General features: G+C 38.5%; 1 protein-coding gene across 3 annotated transcripts in view; it reads right to left on the bottom strand.

Annotated features, from left to right (window-relative positions):
• Positions 1 to 25192, bottom strand: part of LOC124721614 (forkhead box protein P2) — an 83699-nt gene that overhangs the window by 25622 nt on the left and 32885 nt on the right. For all 3 annotated transcript variants that reach the window (XM_047246671.1, XM_047246673.1, XM_047246672.1), the window contains one exon: positions 23055 to 23290. In XM_047246671.1, coding sequence (XP_047102627.1) covers positions 23055 to 23290 — 236 coding nt within the window. The remainder of the gene's footprint in view (positions 1 to 23054; positions 23291 to 25192) is intronic.

The following is a 25192-nucleotide window of genomic DNA, read 5'->3' as shown; positions in this document are numbered from 1 at the left end:
AAATTAATATACTTAAAATATAATTACATGTTAGTCTATATAATACAGCAGAAGCCCGATATGTTGCAGTCTGATACACTGGGGATTCAGATGTAACACGATATAAGTATGTCCCCCAAAATAAAATATCAACACGGAAAAAAGATCTTATTACAGTCTGCATGTAGCCTTTCTGCAATATAACTTACTGCTGCAACCTCCAAGCTCTCTAAGCAATAATCAAAATAGATACACATAACTTAACTCAACCTTTGGTTTGTCTTATCAACCTATCACAATTGTTGCTGGACAGAAGCTCTGAATACACATCTCATGGTTAACATTGTGACATAGTCAACGAAGTGACTATGCCACAGAGTTTGGCAATAGTCAAAATGAGCACAACCATCATGTTGATCATAGATTATTCACTTATTGTCTAGATTTCTGGGGGCTTGTTAAGACATCACAGAAACAGAAAGCATATTCTATGAGTGATAAACTAAAAATTAGTTATCATATGGAGGACAATGAAACTAAAGGAAGTTTATAACGTGAGTGTGGTGTACCTGAAGGAACAATCAGCGGATGGCTGAAAAAAGAGAATAAATTTAAAAGTTTTGGAAGCACAGTTGAGAGTGATGTGGGAATGGACAGAGAAAGGACTAAACTATGAAAAGACAGTGAACCAGATGAATGTCTTTACAGGTGGTTTTTAATAAAAAGAAGTGAAGGTGTGCCACTTTATTAATGCTCACTCCAAAAATTTTCACTTTGATGTACATGACAAAGTTTTTTTAGCTTTCAGGGATGGTTTTCAAGATGGAAATGTTGCCATGAAATTCGTCAAACAACCACTGAAGGAGAAGCAAGCTGTTGTGACAGTCAGTCTGCTTTGCAGTTTCTTGAAATTTTAAAAAAAAATAATGGTGGATGAAAATTTAAATGATCATCAAGTGTATAACTGTGAAGAAAAGGCATTTTATTATCAATCGCTTCCAGAGGCCAGAAGAACCCTCCTCTTTGCCACGAATAAATCAGGCAGCCATAAACTGAACCCTCTTTGTTTAGGTAAAAGTAAAAGCTCAAGATATTTCACACATGTAAACACCTCTTCATTATAATTCACTTACAGGTGTTCAAAGAATGCTTGGCTGATGCAACATTTTCACCATCAGGTTTCAAGAAGAGTTTGTTCAGTCAGTAAGAAAGTACCTACAGTCATTTAAGCTAGCAGACACTCTACTAATCCTTCCTCACTGTCCAAGCTCATCCACCTGCAATCAGAAGGTCGAAAAACCAGAACTTTATTTTTGCCCAAAAAAAAAAACCGACACCATTAATTCAGTCACTTGATCAGGGCATCATACGAGCATTTAAGGCTCATTATTGCTGTGAACTGCTCACCTGAACAGTAAATTCACATGAGGCAATAGAAATGTTCTTGAAATCTGCATATCTTAAGATTATTCCGTATTCAGTAGGCCTGGGGTAGCGAAGCACTGGTTTGACCTCTATTAGGAATTGCTGGAACAAGTGTTCCACTGAAGAAAATGCAACAGATGAACACTGTAGTGACATAGATTTCAACAGCAGTGACATCCAGTCTGCATGTGATGTTCTACAGAGCAATATTGATCTTGAAAACTTGAATCGCTGCGTGGTTGTTGAAAATGAATAACCAATTTTGGAGATCATAGATGACATGTACATTATTGATGCTTACAGTTTTAAACATGGCTGTCTCTCAGCATTCGTATATAATTTTCAGCATAGGAATCACACAGCAAACTGGTTGCAAATAACTGTTTGGTACACCGACCTAGGTTTTGACACCTCTAAGGACGTTTTCATCAGAACGAAATTTTGAGCAGATATGCTCAAGTCAAAAATTAAAATTAAACATGTTCAAGCCTTTGGCATCAGAGTCTGACGTAGTTCCTAGCAAGGCATATGTGCCAAAGGTTTGAACATGCTTCAAGTTTTGACTTCAGAATGTCTTCTCGAACCTTTGACCACTGCTTTATCGCACTGTACCTTTATGGTATATTAAAATTTCATTCTGATGAAGAGATCCTTAGGAGTATTGAAACCTAGGTCAATTTACCAAACAGTTATTTGCAACTGGTTGGCTGTGTGATTCCTATGCTGATTATTGATGCTGTTCGAAATGACAGTAGTGAAGTAGTCAAGGATGAGGACGATGATGAAGCTGAAGAAGAAAGTACAGATGATGTTCCCAGAACAAGTGGAATATTGGATAATATAAGTAAAGTAATTACCTGGATATAGTGACAAACTGAATCAAACTAAATTGAGTTGTTGCACCTGACAACCATAAAATAATACGCACTAAAGAAACTGCATCAAGTGACCCACCAAAGAAATGTAACAGACTTCTTTAAAGCAGCAGAATAATGATGTACTGCAGTTTGCAGGTAGTGTTGTAAATCATGGTACTATATTCGATAGTGCACTTAATATAACGCATTGAAACTCACGTTGTCATTTGGTCAACCTTTGTGAGATGTTTGTCTAATTGCTGTACCCTATTTGGTAAGTTTCATAAATTGTTTACTTCTAATATTTTTTAAATTTAAATATAGTGTAGTGCAGTATGTATAATATTGCCTTATGTTTTCTTCCTAACTTTCTACACATAGTTTGTCATTACAGGGCTCACTCTCATTATACCGCAGGTACGCTATAACGCAGTACTATAAAGCATGCCTCCAACTACCGTGTTATTTCGGGCTCCCACTGTTATTACAAATTTGTAACTGTAGCAGTAGGTTCTTGCCACTGTCTTCAGTAAAGTATAAAAAAGAGTGGTAGGAAACACATACTAGAAGCACTGAGACTGAATCCCTAAGAGGAAATTTTTAGTGGTATTTGGCCATAGATGTCCAACAGGTAGTGTATAGGATTGTAAGCAGAGCACATTCAGCACTGTTATGAATGCTTCTGGAGCTAAAAGGGAAGGAAAGGAGAGGGGGAAGGCTGAAGCTGGAACAAATGGTGTCACAAATTGCTGTTGTTACATATGACCTGCACCCTAGATGATACTGCCATCCATGTTTCACTGCTGCTCTAGAACAGCACTATGAAAAGATGGAGGGGAAACAGTGACCCAGCTTGGCTGAGAATTATGGTGAGGGCAAGGTGGGGAGTGCTGAGTAGGAAGAAATTTCATCATGCAGTGAACTGTGGGAATGTGTACTGCATTCTTTGGCTTTTTATGAACATCTACCACGTTTAAACTGTAGTTTGCTGAATCCATTTGCACTCTGAATCAAACCGATTAAAAACTGGACAAATTCTCAACAACAGCACACATTTCTGAAAGAGATGCTAAAGGTCTAGGTGGGGACCAGTGGTGTACTTGTGTGTTCCATGCACCAATGTTGTAGACTCTTCCCATGAGGTATGATGGAAACAAGTGGAGGGGCGTATCAACTGCTTGTTCGATGCAGCCAGTAAGACAGAGAGGGGCAGATGATATGTTGGGAAGCAAGAGACATTGTAATGACGACTGACAATAATACAAACAACAGGCAGTGAAGATAAAAATTAAGGTAAACAACAATCAATAAACGGCATAAATTTAGAATATGTGAAATGTATACTTCTTAGACAGATCGCTTGCATCAATAAAAGTTTGTAAGTTTGATAGGATATGTTAAAAAATAATTTTTTATCAAGGAGCCCCTTAAAAAGAAAAAGGGGGTTGTCTTACATTCAGAATCGTCCTGCACTTGGGTAAATACAGTAGGGCATAATTTTTTTTACTCTCAACTGAACTTTGCAAAATTGGTTGCCTATTGTTTGCATGAAACTATTTTCATTGCAGCTGGTTAATGTGCTCTCACTGAAAAAACCAGCTGCCCACAGCCTAGCTTCCCACGTCAAAGAGAGAACCTACTTCCTTAACTATCAGACATTCCCACCCCACCTAACTAAACAACATTCCCCGTACCCATCACCTTGTCACTATCTAACACACTATCCCCATCGTCCTTCAGACTTAATTCTTTTCACACATAACTAATTAAATCCCAACACAAAAATTCTACTCCTCTCAGGGAAAGATATACAAACAAATCCATGGCATAACAAATCTATTTATGGCCCATATAGAAGAAACCTTCCTAGGCACCCAGAATCCAAAATTCCTTATCTGGTTTAAGTTCACTGATCATACCTTCACGATTTGGACCCAGGGTCAAGATGCATTATCCAAATTCCTCCACAGCCTGAGCACCTTCTCTCTCATTTGATTCACCTGGACCTCCACAGTCCATCATGCCACCTTCCTGTACATTGGCCTCCATCTCTAACAGCTCCATCCGAAACTTATTCATATCAAACCCATTAACCATCAACAGTACCTGCATTTTGATAACTGCCTGCGTTTCCAAACTAAATGGTCACTCCCATATAGTCCAGGAATCTGTGAAATGTGACATCTGCAGTGACAAGCAATATCTTGATCAATATGTGGAAGATTTTACTAAGGCCCTCACAGACAGACATAACAAATATAGTCCACAGGCCGATGTCCCATGTCATATCCATACGACCCTATCACCCATCACAGACAGAAACAACTGGGCCATATCCTTCCCCAGGGCTTTGACTACTTATCATTTTGTCCAGAACTAAGGAAAATCCTACCCACAATCCTTCCCATTGTTGTATTCTTCCATTCACTCAACCTATGCAATATCCTATTCCATCCTTACACCAACCTGCTTCCAATCTCTTGCTTAATGGGTCATACCCACATGGAAGACCTGTCTGATACACTCGCACACATCCTACTCCAGTCCTGTTATAGGCTTATCCTACCAGACACACGGCTACATATAGAAGCAGTCCTGCCACACACCAGCTCTGCAATGATTTCTGAACAGTGTTTTGTGTGGACAAGACCAACAACCAGTTGTCCACTGGAATGAATGGCAACCACCAAAATGTGACCAAAAGCAGACTTGCTTAGCACAACACGCTCAATTTTAATGGCAGCTTCACAACCCGTGGATCTTTCCCAACAATACCAACTTCTGTGAATCACATACAAGGTCTGTTCAAAAGATTCTGGAACTTTGTCCACAAAATTTTGTCTTTTACTTATTGTGCATGGTCTCCTTCGAAATACTCCCCTCCACAGTTTGCAAGGTGCATCCACACTATGCCTTTTTTGTGTTCAACTTTGTGCATGCACATAAATTTCCAACAGCAGAACTACGCGTGAACGTGTGTAATTTCCTGGAAATGGAGGCTAAGCATCAAGCGCATTGCTACCTTCCTTTGGTAAGGATCTTGGTGCTTTTTAGCAGACAAAAGACCAGAGCACCCTGGAACAGTAGCAATGGTGTGTGTGAACACATATAGAGCATAGGGTTAAAGAATACAAACAGCTAGTGAAGTGTGATGTCCACCAAAAGACACGATATGCATCAGAAAGACTTCCAGGACTGATGTAAGGCGTCACTGCATCAGCTCCATCAGAACTTATCTCCATGTACATCCTGGGAAGACTCGAAGTAGGCAGCAGAGGAGACTATTCTTTATTTGCAATTCTTGATGTATTCACAAAATATATACAATTTTAATCTACAAGAACCATTTCAGTAATACTTCTACATCTACATACATACTGCGCAAGCCACTATATAGCGTGTGGTGGAAGGTACCCTGTACAACTACTAGTCATTTCATTTCCTGTCCCACTTGCAGATAGTGAGAGGGAAAAACGGCTCACTACATGCCTCTGTATGAGCCCTAATTTCTCGTATCTTGTCATCTTCGTGGTCCTTACACAAAATATACAGTAGCAGTAGTAGGATTGTTCTGCAGCCATCTTCAAACGCAGGTTCTTTAAATTTCCTCTTCAAAAAGGACATCATCTTTCCTCCTCAAGGGATTCCCATTAGAGTTCCTGAAGCATCTCTATAACTCTTCCATGTTGGCTGAACCTAACATTAACAAATCTGGCAGCCTCCTCCTTTCGATGTCTTCCCTTAATCCAACCTGGTGCAGATCCCAAACATTTGAGCACAGATAAACCACACTTTCCTAAAATTCTCCCAATAAACCAAAGTAGCTCATTCACCTTCACTACCACAGTCCTCACATGCTCATTTCATTTCAAACCACTTTGCAATGTTATGCCCACATATGTAAACACCATGACTGTTTCAAGCAAGACACTACTAATGCTGTATCTGAACATTATGGGTTTGATTTTCTTACTCATCTGCATTAACTTACATTTTCCCACATTTAGAGCCAGCAGCTATTCATCACACCAACTAGAAATTTTATATCTTGTACCATCCCACAGTCACTTATCTTCAATACCTTCCCGTACACCACAACATCACTAGCAAACGACAGATTGCTGCCCATCCTACTTGCCAGATCATTCTGGAACATAGAAAATATTAGCGATCCTGTCACACTTCCCTGAGGCACTCCTGATGATTTCCTTGTCTCTGATGAACACTCATCACCAAGGACTGCATACTCGGTTCTATTACTTAAGAAGTCGTCAAGCCACTCGCATACCTGGCTAACAGTCTGCTGTGTGTACCATGCCAAATGCTTTTCAGAAATCTAGAAATATAGAATCTGCTTGTTGCCCTTCACCTTCAGTTCATAGTGTATCATGTGAAAAAAGGACAAGCCGACTTTCACATGAGTGATGCTACCTAAAACCATGCTGATTTGTGGACGTAAACTTTTCTGTCTCTAGGAAATTTATTATATTCGAACTTGAAATATGTTCTAGAATTCTGCAGCGCACTGATTTTAAGGTTCATTTTTTTACTCTTCTTACATATAGGATCATGTTCACCTTTTTTTTAAGCGGCTTGGAACTTTGAATTGGATGAGAGATTCATGATAAATGCAAGCTAAGTAAGGGGCTGATGTCATAGAGTACGATTTGTCCAACCAAAGTGGGATTCCATCTGGATCTAGAGATCTGTACCCAACTCTTTCAGTTGTTTCTCTATGGCAGGAATGCTTATTACTGTGTCATCCATACGGGACTCTGTGCGATGGTCACATGACGACATATTAGTATGATTCTCCTGCCTTAATGCCTTCTTAAATGAGGAATTTAAAACTTCTTTTTCTATTTTGCTATCTTCAACTGTCACACTAAACTGGTTGAGAGACTGAATGGAAGCCTTAGACCCACTATTGATTTTACATAGAACCAGAATTTTCTTGGGTCCTCAGCCAGATCATTTGCTAAGGTATGACGATGGTAGTAGTTGTATGCTTTGCACATAGATCTTTTCGCAGATGCATGAATCTCTACTAATTTTCGCCCATTATCATTTGTGCTTGCTCCTTTGAATTGAGTGGAACACACCCTTTGCTTCCTCCGCAGTTTTCAAATTTCGTTGCTGACCCACAATGGGTCTTTTCTGTTCTTAATCCACATACTTTTCCAGAACACAATCTACAATCTGTTTAAATTTAGTCCATAATTCCTCTATGTCCAACATACAGGAAGCAAATAATTGCTATTTATTGTCTAAGTGAGATGCTAATAACTGCTTATCTGCTCTTTCTAGCAGAAGCACTCTCCTAGTCTTCTTGACTGATTTATTAACTTATGTAACCACAGTCACTATGATGAAATAATTAACACTAATCCCCGTCTCTATATTGATGCCATGAATGAGCTCTGACCTGTTTGTAGCAACAAGGTCTAAGATATTTCCATAGTGTGTGGGCTGCCGAACTAGCTGCCCCAGACAGTTTTCGGAAAACTGTGCTCAAAAATACTTTGCAAGACTATCTGTCTGCACCCTCTGCAATGAATCCCTAGACATCCCAGTCCATACTCGATAGGCTGAAGTCCTCCAACTAGTATTGCATGATTTGAGTGTGTACATAATACTGACCATATGCTTTCTTTGAATGACTCTAAAACTGTTACAGTGGAATCGGTTATCTGGTAAAAACATCCAACAATTAATCTGGTTTCGCCTACACATGCTATACACAACTAGATGAATTCACTGTCACTCTCAATTTAAACCTCAATGGAGAAAATATTTTTGTCAACTGAAGTGAACACACCCCCTCCTATGGAGTCCAATCTGTCGTTCTGATATATGTTTCAAGACTCGCTAAATATCTCAGAGCTTTCTGCTTTTGGTTTTAGCCAGTCCTCAGCCTCAAAAAAATTTGAGAGGTTAGAAATTCCCTGGAGGCCAGTAAACTCGGTAACTTTGTTACAAATACTTCAGCGATTTACTAATTAAAATTTGACAGCCAGTGTCTTTACTTTGAACATGGTCTGATGTCCCTATCTGCGTATGCAGTGGCGAGTGTTCATCAGAGTACCTCAAACTACCACCTAGCTTAGCCTAAAAGAAAAACAACCCAATGTGAGGTGCTTGTGTCGTTATGCAGAAACATTCGGCAATCCACAGGGTGTCTTGTCAGACAGCAGCCAACACTTCACTTCTCATGCCTCAATCACTGAGACGCAACAGTGTGGAGTGACAATACACAGAATGAGCTACTATCATATGACTAATCTAATCAAGAGACCTTCCAGAGAAGTAGGTAAGATGAGAATTCTGTGCCACACAAAACACACTAATTGGGTAGAGTATATTCTGTAGTTTGAGATTACGCCCTTCCTATACTACTGACCTGGGGGAAAAAAGGCTAACAGCATTGAGGAGAATCCAGAGAGACCTGGTCGAGAAGAAAATCTCCAAGTTCCATCTTTTATATGACAGCCATTACTGAGTGGAGAAGGTCTTTTGGTGACGACTCGTATGTAGTTGCAGATCCCAATACTGATGTTGACAAGAGGATACAAACCACTGGAAACATCTAGCTACTTATTAGTAAAGCTATTCACTTAGTATTTATATCGATACATTTATGTATAATTACAAGTTGTTGCTAGGTAACTGACAAAACTGGCCAATTCTGCTTTGTAATATGACTGCATGTGCGAGCTATCAACAAAAGTTTTCTAATCGTTATAGTATGGGTATTGTGTTCTGTTTATTTAAGATGTAAGTCAGTAAATTGTTGAACAGTACTGACATCTCAGCCAAGCAAATCAAGAGAGAGGAGTTTAGAGAGTAAGTCTGTCAACAATGAGCTGCCAACATGGCTGAGAAGCACATAGAGAGAGGGAGAGAGAGAGGGAGAGGGAGAGGGAGAGAGAATCCATCAAAATGGATTAAGAGAAAACAGTGTATATTAAATAAACAAATATATTTTACTCACACATGGTTATAAAAATACTATATTTACCAGAGCATAAGACAACTCAGGTTGCAAAATGATTTATTTATTTAAGCAGGCCATTGAGAAAATTTTGTTTTTAATATAGTTCGAATAATCATAGTTACGAACTGTTTTCCTGATGTAAAGCACTTGCCTAAAAAGATTATTATTGTGCCTATTCTAAATTTATGCCACTTATTGATAGTCTGAAGTTTTGGCGATACAAGGAGAAATAAACAAAAAGAAATGGTTTACATTCATTTTTATCTTCATTTCCTTCAATGCTTACAGTGTAAGCCTGTCATCTGTGGTATCACTATTTCTGGTTAAAGTCTAGATCTGGGCCAGCACCAGTAATGGTGGTGTTTCTCTTCTCATAGGTTTGTTGACAAGGCATCTATTTCACGTGCCCAGTGGGCATAAACAATATGAGGCAAGGAATGAAGCAATGAATTCCTAGTGGTGAATTCAAAACATTCTCTTATTTGCTGTTGTCAGAGAAATTAGATTTTTTTTCTGAATATGTAATGTGTTATGAGGTTGCGGTTACATTGGGATCCAATAGCATAGCTTATATTGCTATAAGTGAAACACATATTTGGCTGTTTCTGCTGAACATGTTGCAATTTCCCAAGTTGTGGTTGCACTGCAACCCGAGAACACAGCTGTTTTCTTCTGAAGACATAGTGGATTTTGCATCTATATTGACATCATACTGTGACCGAATCCCTCTATCTCTTACTTCCAAACATGTTTTCTGCCCACTGCTCTCTCAATGGCTGTATAGAACCAGCAGCTGACTCCCCCACCCCTTTCATTTTCCCATCATACCTCACAGACAGTGTTGACAACACTACTGCATGAAATGTGGAAGTATGCCACTGGCCTATATCTAGACTTTTAACATCTTCTGGAGATATGTGTTCTATTATTGAGTATCTGTCCAATTTTAAAGTGAATTCAAATCAGGCTACAAATGCATTCAGACCACAGTTTAAATGTAGTATATGTCCATAAAAAGCCAAGGTATGTGGCATACATTCAGATGATTGGCAGCACAATGAAATTTACTGCTCACCATTCCCCTCCCACATTGGTCCCAGTTCTCAGCCTAACTGGTGTCATTGTTCCCCGTCCAAATCCTCCAAATTCTTCTAACTAAATCTGAATGTGACCTCAAACTAACAAAGCTTCATCTGTAAATATAGATGATCCATATATATTGATCTGTAAAACAAGGACGGTCATTCCATGTCAAGTCACCCAGGCCTTGACACCAACCATGTCAGATTTTGATGAAACTTGGTACAATTACTTCTTTTATCATCCTGAAAGCACTTGTAAAATTTTTTTGCTCTATCTCTTATAGTTTTTTTTTATAAATTTTTAAAGTTTTTAGATTTGGCCTTGTTTCAGCAGTCGGAAATCTTAACTTAAACGTGTCTTCACAACTACAAAAGTTTGTATATTAAAGAATACTCAAGATATCAGTATGAAATTTTGGAATAAGTTTGTGTATTATATCTAAATGTTAAAAATATTACCATAAAAATATATTAAATCTTCCAAATGAAATTTTTTTTTTTTTTTTTTTTTAAAAAGTAAAGCTAACAGATGTTTAGTTTTACAAAAACTGCAATTGTTTTAAAATACTCTTAATTGTATAGGCTTTAGATAATAGAAAAATTATGTTGGCTTTTTAACCTGTTTAATAGTTATCTAATTTTTAAAATAATATTAGTTATATTTTAAAAATGAAAAGTACTAAGTGACTTACAGACTGAAAATAAGTTTTTGTCTTTTTGGAGTAACAATGTACGCTTGGATTTTGTTTTGTTACTCCTGTGTTTTGAAGTTAAAAATTATTACAGTGTTAAATAGTGCTTGGATAGTATTTTATTAAGTTTATTCGAACTTTCAGTTAGTACTGTTACTTAGTTTACAGAGATTCTGTTCCAATATCCTATAAAAGTAACCAGAACAGTAATCAGACCAAAAGTGAAATCAGTATGTCAGATATTCAAACCTGTAGCGTAGAGTTATTTAAAAAATCTGACTGTTTCCAAACAACCTACACACCTTCAAAAAAGTTACAACCGGTATCTGAATTGAGTGAGGAAGAAAAAGATTTGATCCACTTACGATCTGGAATTAATCTGTGTGAATTTAAGAATATATGTTCACACCACAGCTACTACTTTTTAAATGTTTTTGAAAAGTATCAAACAACATGTGTAGACCCACGAAAAAAACACAAAAAGCCCATCAAAAAATCGTTGAGAAGTGTAGGCTTGGATCTTTCTAAACAATTACTGACAAAAAATATTTGCATACAACCTGGACAAAAACTTAGCTCAACATGCCGTAACTTTTGTGAGGAAAAATTAAGAGTTGAAGTCAATGAAAGTGAAACAGATGATGAAGTCATGGTTGAATTAGAATCATTGGAATCCAGAAATGAATCCCTCGTACAAACAAACATTACTCTTGATAATTTAGGTTTAACACCGATAAAGCTTCATGGCTTGTAACAACAAAGTAAAGGGTCTTATTTTAAAAGGAAGGTTAGCAGTATTGAAGACTGCAAAAAAGGCGGTTTCAAAAGCATTAAAATATGATGCACCAAGTTCTGATGATGATGATGATGATGATGAAGATACAAGTGTGGTTGAGAGAGCAAAGGATTTTGATGTAATGATTTCTGTTATGAAAGAGAAGATTTCATCTGTTGGGAGGTCTAGAAAAATCCAGATTCTGACCTTGGCTCCAGATTCTTGGAGTCGAAATAAAGTGATGAAAGAATTTAATGTAAGTGAGTACATGGTGCGACAAGCTAGAAAGCTAAAATCTGAAAAGGGTATTTTGGAAACTCCTGGTCCAAAAAAAGGTAAAAACTTGAGAGAACTCTATTATTCTTTCAAATGGGAGAATCCCGAGGTAGAAGTAGGATTTTCAAAATTTTTTTTCTTGAGACCTAAATGGTGTATCCTTGCTGGTGCTGCAGACACACACACTGTACGTGTATGCCGTACCCACTAGAATGTTAAACTATTACTGGATGCTGTGAAAATTGAAGAATCTTATAAAGACCTAATTAAGATGCTTGTGCGCAACATGGAAAACCAAAACTGCTTGCTACATCATTGCGACAGCTGTCCTGCAAATACTGCACTAACTGAGTACTCAACTGGAAAACTAAGTGACGATTATGATTTAGAAGAAGAAATTGTAATCAGTCAGTGGGTTAACACAGACAGGGCACAAATGATCAAACAGTCTATCAGTGTTGAAGACTACATTTCTTTATCGGTTAGGTCATTGGAAAAGCTCACCCCGCACTCGTTTATAGCAAAATCCCAATCAGCAGCCTTTAAAAGATTGAAAGAAGACCCACCACCCAAAACAGCAATTACTGTGATGGATTTCGGTGAAAATTATTCCTTTGTTATACAAAATGAGATCCAAAGTTACCACTGGAATAGAGGTGGTTGTACTCTACACCCAGTTGGAGTTTTTCTAAGAAATGAGGAAAACAATGTTTTTGTTTCCAACCACTGTTTTATTAGTGATGACCAAGAACATGACACTGGTTTTGTTAACTTTGTACAAAAAGAAATTACAAAGTGGCTGTCATTACATCATACTGACATTGACTCAGTTCACTACTTTACAGATGGTTGTGCTGGGCAGTACAAAAATAGAAACAGTTTTAAAAATTTGACTGAACACTTGAGAGACTTTAATTTGAAGGCCCAACACTCTCTCTCTCTCTCTCTCTCTCTCTCTCTCTCTCTCTCTCTCTCTTTTCTTTTTTTTTTTTTTGGCAACAAGTCATGGGAAGTCAATTTGTGATAGCCTAGGAGGAACTATTAAAAGAATTTTAAGGAAAGCCAGTCTACAGCTATCAGACAAAGAACAAATAATGACAGCAATCGATGCGTACAAGTTTTGTGAAAAAAATATTGAAAACATTCATTTTCACTTTATTCACAAAAAAGAAGCTGATTTGCTACGGTTAAAACTAGAAAAACGTTTTTCAGCAACCCGAACCATTCCTGGAACCAGAAGTTTTCATAACTTCAAACCATTTCCAACAAACAACCTTGAAATTAGAAGGATTACAGATAGTGTAAAACCCTCCTTAGTCTTTTCTTTCCATTCTTCTTCTGATTGGGTTCGTGTTGAACCATCCATAAATAGCTATGTGGCTGCAAATTATGATGGTAACTGGTACTTTGGACTGGTAAAAACAATATTCAATGATGAAGAAGATGCAGAAATTCTATTTCTACATCCTTCAGGACCAGCTGCATCATTTTATTGGCCTGAAAGAGAAGATTCTTGCATAGTGCCTTTGGAGCACAGTCTGTGTAGTAGACGCACCTCAATCAAGCGGCACTGGAAGAATGTATTACTTCAAAAAAGACTGTATCAAAAGAACTGAAAGCTCTTGGATGAAGTGGAAAAACAGTTTGAATCAGCATTAATGTTTATTAAAAAGACAAAATTACTCAAAAAATTCAATGTTTCAAGCAATCCGTCAGGGTTATACATAAGTCTCATAAGTACACTATCTTTGGACATATTCTAATGTAATCTACTATAATTAATAAACATGTTAAAAAGCCATCATTATTTTTGTTTTATCAAGTAGCCTATATGTTTAAGAGAAAATTAAAACAAATTTGAGCATTCTATCAGGTCTGAGACTAGATATTGCAATTCTTATAAAACAAAACATCCGTAAAAATATATATATATATATATTATATATAAACAAAGATGAGGTGACTTACCGAACAAAAGCGCTGGCAGGTCGATAGACACACAAACAAACACAAACATACACACAAAATATATATAATTTTTCCCACGTGGAATGTTTCCTTCCATTATATATATATATATATATATATATATATATATTTAAAAACAAAGATGATGTGACTTACCATACAAAAGCGCTAGCAGGTCGATAGAAACACAAACAGACACATACATACACAAAAAATTCAAGCTTTTGCAACAAACTGTTGCCTCATCAGGAAAGAGGGAAGGAGAGGGAAAGACGAAAGGAAGTGGGTTTTAAGGGAAAGGATAAGGAGTCATTCCAATCCCGGAAGCAGAAAGACTTACCTTAGGGGGAAAAAAGGACGGGTATACACTCGCGCGCGCGCACACACACACACACACACACACACACACACACACACACACACACACATACAGACACAAGCAGACATATTTAAAGACAAAGAGTTTGGGCAGAGATGTCAGTCGAGGCAGAAGTGCAGAGGCAAAGATGATGTTGAATGACAGGTGAGGTGTGAGTGGCGGCAACTTGAAATTAGCGGAGATTGAGGCCTGGTGGGTAACGGGAAGAGAGGATATATTGAAGAGCAAGTTCCCATCTCCGGAGTTCGGATAGGTTGGTGTTGGTGGGAAGTATCCAGATAACCCGGACGGTGTAACACTGTGCCAAGATGTGCTGGCCGTGCACCAAGGCATGTTTAGCCACAGGGTGATCCTCATTACCAACAAACACTGTCTGCCTGTGTCCATTCATGCGAATAATAAATAAACTTGCTGCAAAAATTCATGATATTATCTAAAAGAGTTTTTAAGATAAGCAATTTTAAAGTTTTGAATACAAATTAAATTTACCATTTCTGAAGGTTCAGAAAACGCAAAACATAAAAACTTTAAAAATTTATAAAAAACTATAAGAGATACAGCAAAAAAAATTTGCAGGTGTTGTCAGGATGGTATTAGAACCATTTGAGCCAAATTTCATGAAAATCTAAGGAGGTGGGTGTAAAATTTATTTCTTATTGGGTGATTTGATATGGAATGACCCAGGAGAAGTCAACGACTCATGTACAGTGAATCGATGCACGGAGCACAGTAACACCTAACAGTAAACAGCAGTCTCACTAGCTTTTAAGGGTTAGCATTTTTTCCAGCAACAGTACACACACAGACACCTAAACACACATTTCATCTAATATACAACATAAAATGTTCACCACATAGACATAAGTGCAAATGTAAGATGGCCTTATATTTCTTGAATTACAAATTTGGGAAAAAACTTCATCTTATAATCAAGAAAATACAATATTTTAAAAGTTGGTATTGCACACAAAGGAACTTCATATTTTACCCACAGCAAGATGACTCTCTGGCAAACTCTTTTCTTGTGAATGTGTCACACCTCATTGATGGCCTTGAAACTCAATTAGTTTTTCTGGATGGAGGGGGGGGGGGGGGGGGGGGTGTAGAGGAGGGAAAGGAGGAAGGCAATAAAGTCTAGAAAAATGGAAGGCGTCTCACTTTTAGTGCTCTGAAATTACCTTATAACTTTCAAATGGAGAAGATGTGGCTTATTGTTTGCGGGACTAATCATTACTTGTAAATGGCTTTTATCACGGCCTTGTGTTTTTAATACATAACATGCGCACACTGTTAAATTAATAGCGTGTGTACCAGATGCATCAGCCTGTTAAAATTGTGGAAGACTGTAACATAGACAATGTAGCAGCTGCTGCAGAATATAAAAACAAACACTGTCCAAACAGGCCTTGAAAGCCCAACAGAACTGACTGGCTGCTGTTTCACCCTCAGCCCTTAGGTGTCACCAGATACAGACAGTGGGTATGTGGTCAGCAAAGTGTTCTGCCAGCCATTGTCAGTTTCTGTGACAGGTATTGTTACTTCTCAATGAAATAGCTCCTCAACTGGCCTCACAAGGGCTTAGTGCACCCTGCTTGCCAACAGTACTTGGCAGACCCAGACGGTGACCCAATAAGTGTAGGCCAAGCCCGACAGCATTTAACTTCGGTAATCTGACAGGAACCAGTGTTATCACTACAGCAAGGCCATTAGCACGAGAAAACAAATTTCATGTCGTTGAACATTTTCACCAGAGCGGGTACAATTCTGGAGAGGTAGAAAAACTGAGGTGGAACAATTTCATGGGGAATCTGTACCAGCACTGAAGAACATTTAGTTTTGGGCTACTGAAAAATGATGATTGAAGAACCAATGCTGATTAAAATTGATCTGATTGCTCAGTTGATCACCACAAGAAAGATAATGGGAGAAATTTACATAATGCAAGCCTACCAAGTGAAAATACCATATTTACCAACTGTCTTACATTCACAGCTTAAGCTGTTGCTACTCAGGTCAATGTTTTTACTTTGTGTTAAAGATTAATATGCAAGTCATCTTATAATTACAGGTTAAGTTTGGCAACTAGGGTCACGTGCAGATTTATTTTGAAGAATCTGGGAAGGCTGGAGGGGAAACGATGACACCAGCTTGGCTGAGAATTAGGACAAATGTGGGGATGGAACTGGTGAGTGGGCAGCAATTTTGTCATGCTCCCAACCATGGAAATGTATACCATGCACCTACACTCTCTTATGAAAATCTACCATGTTTAAACTGCAGTTTGCCTGAATCCACTTGTACTCAGATTTGAACTGACTTTAAAATTGCCCAAATACTCAGCAATAGTATACATTTCTGCAGGAGATGGTAAAAGTCTAGACAGGGGCCAGTTGCATTCTTGTGTGTTTCATGTACCAAAGTTGTCAATGTTTGTCATGAGGTATGAAGGAAACAAAAGCAGGTGTGTCAGCTATTGGTTCCATGCAGCCAATTAAAGAGGAGCAGGCAGATGATATGCTTGTAAGCAAGAGACAAAGAGATACTATCACATTCTCACATCAATATAAATGCAAAATCAGTTATGTATATGGACAAAACAGTTGTGTTCTAAGGTCCCAAAATAACCACAACCTCAGATATTGCAACATATTTGGAAGAAAGAGCCAAATATTTGTGACACCCAAGATTATAAATTTCACTGTTCCTCGTATGTAGAAATACATTGCCTTCTTTCTTGCCTCTCATTAGTTGAAACTACTGTCCCAGATAGTGATAGCAGTGATGATGGATGGATGGATGGATGGATGGATGGATGGATGGATGGATGGATGGATGGATGATGATGATGATCATCATCATCATCATCAAAATGTAGACAAACAATAAATAGCGTAAGTTTAGCATGCACATTTACTTACTTTCTGTCACTAAAACGGTTTTTGCAATTTTGATTAGTCAAAATATGTACAAATTAAAATTTCCTCAAGGAGCCTCTTAAGAAAATGGAAATCGTCTTACATTCAGGTAAATACGGTATACGAAATACTCAAGACTGCAGGTGCTTCACCTTCCTTTAGATATAATTAGAAATAGAAAGGTTGTGTGCAATTGTCACAAAGCAATTTCTGCAATGTTTAATCACAATCTGCAGGGCTTTCTGCACAGATCTGTAATTGGATGAATTCTGCACCCACGATTTGAAACAAAAGGCAATCAAAACAATATACTGAGGTCAGAGAGAGTTCCCTGAAAGATAATTAGTATTGTCAACTGGTTAAGTGATGGCCACAATTTCCTTAGCAAAATCACCATACCTCAGATGACCAGAATACATTAAGCTTTGTTGTTTGAGTATCTACAGCATGAGCTGACAGGGTGTATACATGGACAAGGAAAAAAAATTCTGGATTTCCCAGTTAAAAATACACTTTCTCCTGGGTGACAGTATATTTTCACTTATCAATCCTTTAAATGGTTATGGTTTTATACACGGGCGTACAATTTCCCGGTAATTTAGAAAACGAAACTTCGATGGGCTTTTGTAAGCCGTTCGTAGCTCATGTCACGTGATCTCACCAGCCGATGACAGCAGATATTCAGAACATACGACACGTGATGTAGTCAGCCAGCAGCAACATCACTGTTCAGTAGCACGAACACACAAACAGGGTAAGTTAATAGTTTAAATTAATATACATAGTGTTGCTACAAGAAAAGCAAAGCTTTCACAAATAATATTGTTCTCAAGCTGCAAGAGAAGCTAAGCTTTCGTATATACGGTTGATCTTTTTTGCGTGTGTTACACTTCAAGATATATCACACAAATATGCCAGTAAAATTTTTAATAATGAGATAAATGTCTAATCTTCAGGCAGATATGCCAACCTTCAAAAGTGAGAAATTGGGAGAATTTTAGCAGTGTGCCATTGTGAATTACAACACATCCCTGACTTACATGTAAATACTAAATAATGGACATACCTGAGCCTTCGGACTGTCTAATTTATCATGCAACATGCTGAACAATATGAATGATGAGCTCTGCAAGTTTCTTTGGATTCACACACATTCAAATGAAGCACTCTCGCGAGAACTACAGTTCGAAATTACGATCCGAGGAAACAAATTAACGTATATTAGATTTCTGTTTTGACATTAGCACAGTTTTTGCATGAATAAATCACTGTTATATGATCACACGTTTTCATTTCATAATGCAACCCATATTTGCATGGCATCTTATATCCGCAAGACATCTTTCCCAAATTTAAATCAATTTTATACAGGATGTACATGTTAGGCTTGGCAAATAATTTGAATAGTTTATCAGTCTGAATTTGTCTGATTACGGTAGTTACTCATTCAGCACACCTGTAGCTGACTTAGCCTTCTTCAAAAACTCTGAACTAAATTTGTGCTCAAAGCAGTTGCCTTTTTGAATTTACCAAGTTAACATAGACAAGTAGCACCCATACCTTGTCATCCACCAATATATCTAAGGCGCAGGATTTTCAAATAGTAAGGAGAGTATTGAAACTGCTCTGAAAATTGGAAGATCGGTCTTCTCTGTCGGGAGATCAGGAGGAAGAAGGAAAAATCTGGAGTCTCCCGCTTAAATCGGGAGAGTTGGTAAGTCTGTTCAGGGTTCGAAATTCTTCTAAATGGCTCGTCATCAAAGAGTTGATTTTTAAATGAGAGTCAAACGCTCTGTGATTTAATAAATTCATGGTACATTCTCGCATGTAGTTCAACTTACGTAAAAGGATATTTACTTTGAAAGTAACACTTTTCAAACTACTATTTGTAATATTTTCCCGTGACCTGTTAGAAATAGGTTTGTTACAGCAGTTGCCAGAGAGCGCAAATAACAGGCAACACCGCGCTTGGGTAGCTATCATGATGTACGAAGCCCATATGAACATACGTATAAAACATTGAAAGATCATACATTATGTCATAAAAGAAACAAGACATTAGAGGATAGTGCAAGAGCATCGGAATTTTGTGAACCATATTAAAATGTGCACATTTAAAGTGCACATTCGTATGTCCAGATTACCAATGAAGTAGGCCTCGAGCTGATATTAAGCTTTTCAGTGTGGTTTTGGGGATGTACATTTTCTTGGAGCACCAGTACTGTATTATGTCATGTTCAGTTCTTTATTATGGCATAATGCCATACGTGCTAGAAAATGGAAATGTACACTTGAAATGCAGCGAACAGTTGAAACTAGCCAGCACTGTGGAATTAAACATTTCATTTCAAATACACTGACTGCCTCTGCGGAAAAGGTTAACAAAAGTAAAATTTCTTTCGCAAACAGACAAAAATAACTTCATTGTTCCGCAAGGCGATTAATGCTCGACTGTCAGAAAGGTGGAAATAAAATAAAATCTGAAACTAATGACATATTTTAGCCATCCGTAATTATGTGAATGTGTTTTAATTCACTTGATAGCTCCCGACCACAGATATCCGTATTGTTTTCATTTGACATAAACGAAGGGGAAACAGCAAAATAACTTAATGTAAATATGGGTCATGTGGAGACTACCCATCTACGACATTTGCAAACCAGGTCAATACTTAAAAAAACCATTTTTCAAAATTGTTCATCTTGTAGCGCACATCTTTCTGAGAAGTCTGAAACATAAAACATATGTATTCGAGGAAATGTAAGACATATTATTTGGTCTTAAGTATGCCAAAGTGCAGTGCCACACCTCTTCATGAAGCATTTTTCTACCACACGTCCAAACTATATTCAGGAGAGTGGAAATTTAAATGTCCTGTGGTGCCTCTCCTCCTCCCAGTTGGCCGGTTTGATAGCCTGGCCCCTCTTAAAATAATAAACTCACAATTAATAGCGGATGGAATTATTTGTAATTGAGAGAACAAGAACTCTGAAAGTCTGAACTCTTTATTGCCTATTAGTTAATAGCTTGCTCTTTTGTGTGACATAAAATTAAATAGAGGATGTATAAAACCAATACTGACAAGAGATAAGCAAGAAATTACACATTTCTTCAAACCTTAGCTCCTAGCATTTTTTTCTCTCTAATCTTGCTACAGCTTTACATGGCGTGCTTTCCTTTCTGCACCAAAGTTCATCAAACGTTTCGCTACATGAAAAATCGAAATGTCGTTATCTAATACTGAAAAAGCTGTTAATACAAATAATACCCAAGACTGATGTGGTTTCTCGATCTGATTATGTCTATTTTGTCACTGTCTGCTAGATAAAACAAAATAGGCCTTTCTAATATGGCAGCAATTTTGTGACACACCAAATAAAAAATGGTTCAAAGGGCTCTGAGCACTATGGGACTTAAATTCTGAGGTCATCAGTCCCCTAGAACTTAGAACTACTTAAACCTAACTAACCTAAGGACATCACACACATCCATGCCCGAGGCACGATTCGAACCTGCGACCGTAGCGGTCACGCGGTTCCAAACTGAAGCGCTTAGAACCGCATGGCCACACCGGCCGGCAACACACCAAATAAACGAGACTGTTTTGGCACAAATGGCCATTTTTATAACACAACAGAATATAATCCACGAAGTTCCAATAACAAATGCCTATTAGGCCTACTACAAGGAAAGAGCTTTATGTTAGGAAACAGTTTCACATTTCATTCATATGCACCAGTTTCTCAAGCATGAGATCGAAAAGTGGTATTACGAAATTTTTATATAAATTTGGAATTGTCTTATTCTTCCATAATTTGTGTGATGTCCCTGTTTCTTCTCCTTCCTCGTTCTAACAATCTTGTCATCACCAATTCTGTAGCTATTCCTGCCACTGTCAAAATTTGTTCACCGATTAACAGGTTTAGTTACCCGCGGTTATTTTCCGGTTAGGCGTTACAGTATTGTGTGTTCGAACAACAAGTTTTCTGCATTACTTCCAGAATAGAAGTTACGCCACTTCTAGCCGGGGACTGTGCAACTGGTCCTTACTAGTGTAGCGATCTGGCCAAAAATTTTCTGTCAAAATTTCATTTTCTTGGATACACCGAGAAGATCGTAATCTTTCTCACCTGTCATTTCTGTCAGTCGTTTATTTCCATTCTGGTAGTCTGAATCTATGGATTTCGCTAGTAATTATAACAATGCTGATCATTCACAAACCCAATCAACCACATAATCAGACAGCGATTGGAATTCATCCATTCGGCTTTACTCCCTCAGCTCGTATAACCCCGCCCCTTTTGTATGCGGAAAGTTTATTTCTAGATGCAACAAGGATTCTCCGGACAGAAACATCACGTACACTATGCACGCATTCAAAAGTTAACTTATGATTCATTCAGAAATCAACTTAAAATGTGTTCAAAAACCTACAGGGAAGCGTTTCAAAATCATATGAATAATCGATAGACAAACGTGCGCTGGATGCTAGGCGCTTTGTGAAAAAGTTTTTTTTCCTCAAGAATATGAATTTGGTGCCCCCTTAACCCGGTAGCATCTAGCTGCTTGCTGCGACTGCTTGCACAGCCAACAGCCACATTCCTGTAGCCAGAAGCGGGAGAATCTACTACTCAAACGCGACTCAACTGCGAATGCGCATGAGCCCGCTCGTAACTGCTAAAATGAATCTAATATAAAACCCTTCGACACATTTTGCTGTTGGCAGATGCTTGCATGAGCACTGTGTGTCATTGTAGTATATGGCGCATTTCCTTTGCAATTTAAGTTATTTTCGTTTTTATCTCTCGTTTATGTTTTATTGTTGAAATATTATTCTGCAGTAGCGGGATACAATAATATCCTTTGTTAGAGTATCGGTTTTTACCAGTCAAAATTACAAAAATTTAACTGAAAACTAAAACAATGAATAATTCCCAGAATTCTAAAAATATCCCGGGTTGTTACCGGTATTCTCCCGGATGAAAAAATTCCCGGGTTTTTCCCGGATCTCCCGGGTCGTATACACCCTTGTTGAACAAAATGTGGCCAATACTAGCCCACAAAAAAATGCTCTTTCAGTAAGTGAATACACTATCTCACACTACAGAACTGACAATGGCTAATGTGCATTAACTGAACTTTTAATGGGTCTCTTAGCAGTTATATTCTTAATATTTAACTCCAAGCAATTTTGCTACCTAGTCACCAAGTTGAAAATTTGCTTTCACATGAAGATATTTGCATCAAATTAGGAAGTGCAAGTTGCTATCAATGAGTGCTTTGCAGCTCTTGACAAAACACATAATTATATAATATAAATAGAACTTTTTTCTCCTCCTCAAAAAGCTTACATACAACTAAAGTAGGATTGGGGTTTAGCACCCTGTCAACCACGAGGTCATTAGAGATCGAGCACAGCTTTGAGAACATTGGAGAAAGAAATTGGCTGTGGCCTTTTCAAACGAACTCTCACCACATTCTCTTTCAATCATTTAGGAAAATATAGCAAGCTCCAATGGCTCGACAGAGGTTTGACAATTGCACATAGCATATTCTTACAGCAAAGCTGAACAGAATACTATCAAAGAACTATTGAAAAACCACATTTACAATTTCACTCAGTGATATGGGCAAAAATTTACTCTAGTTTGTGGGTGTTTTTACATTTAACACCAATAATTATCTAGTAAAAAGTCCCAGTGTTTCAGTACCTGGACAAATCATTGCATTTTTAATGGCCATTGGATCCTTCTTGGACCATTTTTGAACTTCTTCATCCATTTTGGCAATTTTAGCTGGATTCATTGCCCAAAGACAACCTTTACGTTGTTGACTTCCATTTCCTGATGGTTTATCAATTTTCTCAAAACATTTATTCAGGCTTAAGTTGTGCCGTACAGAGTTCTTCCATCCATTTGGTGCCGTTTTGAAGTACGGAAAATGTTCACTGAAAGTAACAAGTTTCATACAGATTACAAAAGCTGATATTTAGTGATATAGCAGACAAACCAAAAATTGCAGAGCTAAAATAGCTTGTACATTATACAATAACTGTTTAAAAAGGCACGTTACACTGGCTGTCAGCAGTCTTATTGGGGTGAGGATGGGGAACTACAAAATAATGTAATACAGAAAGGTGCTCCTCTCAATAGAGCCCCCCCCCCCCCAAAAAAAAACCTCCAAATTCGACTTCTTTTCCAAAAATTAGTTTCCGTGGATATTGAGCCCCAAGCACAATACTTGTTTTAACTTTTTAATTACACATTAAATAATGTTAAGTCACGTCTGTTTATTTCAACAGGGTATGCGCATTAAACTACTCCTACAAGCTTTAGTTTTGACAAACTTGTTTAATACTGAAACACTGTTTTAGTCTTATTTTAGCCACAACCAAGTCGCACATGAGTAACGATGGGCCTCCGCAGGCGACGACCCATGCATGCGCCAGCTTTAACACCGCGACACTGGCACTACGGCTGAAATGGGCACACAACCATTGGCACAGGACAATGGCGCAGTGGCAGAGTGTTGCAGGGTCTGTGAATCCTGATAACTTTTTCATCATGCCAATGGGAGGGTACAAATCCCTCATCTTCCAGGGGAACATCTATTTGACACCTGTACTGCTGGCGCGTAATGGGGCCCCTTAGGGAAATGGCAGCAAGAGAGGGGAAGAAAACCAATGTGCACTCCGTGTTAATACCGGGGGGAGTCATTCCAGATGTGGAAAGGGTCCTTCCGGATGCAATGAAGGGTACAGGGTGCACCCATCTGCAGGTGGTCGCTCATGTCAGCACCAATGATGTGTGTCGCTATGGATCGGAGGAAATCCTCTCTGGCTTCCGGCGGCTATCTGATTTGGTGAAGACTGCCAGTCTCGCTAGTGGGATGAAAGCAGAGCTCACCATCTGCAGCATCGTCGACAGGACTGACTGCGGACCTTTGGTACAGAGCCGAGTGGAGGGTCTGAATCAGAGGCCGAGACGGTTCTGCGACCGTGTGGGCTGCAGATTCCTCGACTTGCGCCATAGGGTGGTGGGGTTTCAGGTTCCGCTGGATAGGTCAGGAGTCCACTACACGCAACAAGCGGCTACACGGGTAGCAGGGGTTGTGTGGCATGGGCTGGGCGGTTTTTTTAGGTTAGATGGCCTTGGGCAAGTACAGAAAGGGTAACAGCCTCAACGGGTGCGGGGCAAAGTCAGGACATGCGGGGACCAAGCAGCAATCGGTATTGTAAATGTCAACTGTCGAAGCTGCGTTGGTAAAGTACCAGAACTTCAAGTGCTGATAGAAAGCACCGAAGCTGAAATCGTTATAGGTACAGAAAGCTGGCTTAAGCCAGAGATAAATTCTGCCGAAATTTTTACAAAGGTACAGACGGTGTTTAGAAAGGATAGATTGCATGCAACCAGTGGTGGAGTGTTCGTCGCTGTTAGTAGTAGTTTATCCTGTAGTGAAGTAGAAGTGGATAGTTCCTGTGAATTATTATGGGTGGAGGTTACACTCAACAACCGAACTAGGTTAATAATCGGCTCCTTTTACCGACCTCCCGACTCAGCAGCATTAGTGGAAGAACAACTGAGAGAAAATTTGGAATACATTTCACATAAATTTTCTCAGCATGTTATAGTCTTAGGTGGAGATTTCAATTTACCAGATATAGACTGGGACACTCAGATGTTTAGGACGGGTGGTAGGGACAGAGCATCGAGTGACATTATACTGGGTGCACTATCCGAAAATTACCTCGAGCAATTAAACAGAGAACCGACTCGTGGAGATAACATCTTGGACCTACTGATAACAAACAGACCCGAACTTTTCGACTCTGTATGTACAGAACAGGGAA

This window comes from Schistocerca piceifrons, chromosome X (assembly GCF_021461385.2).
Source record: "Schistocerca piceifrons isolate TAMUIC-IGC-003096 chromosome X, iqSchPice1.1, whole genome shotgun sequence".
Taxonomy (NCBI): domain Eukaryota; kingdom Metazoa; phylum Arthropoda; class Insecta; order Orthoptera; family Acrididae; genus Schistocerca; species Schistocerca piceifrons.
The sequence above is the reverse complement of the archived record's forward strand: the minus strand, read 5'-3'. Positions and strand labels throughout refer to the sequence as shown.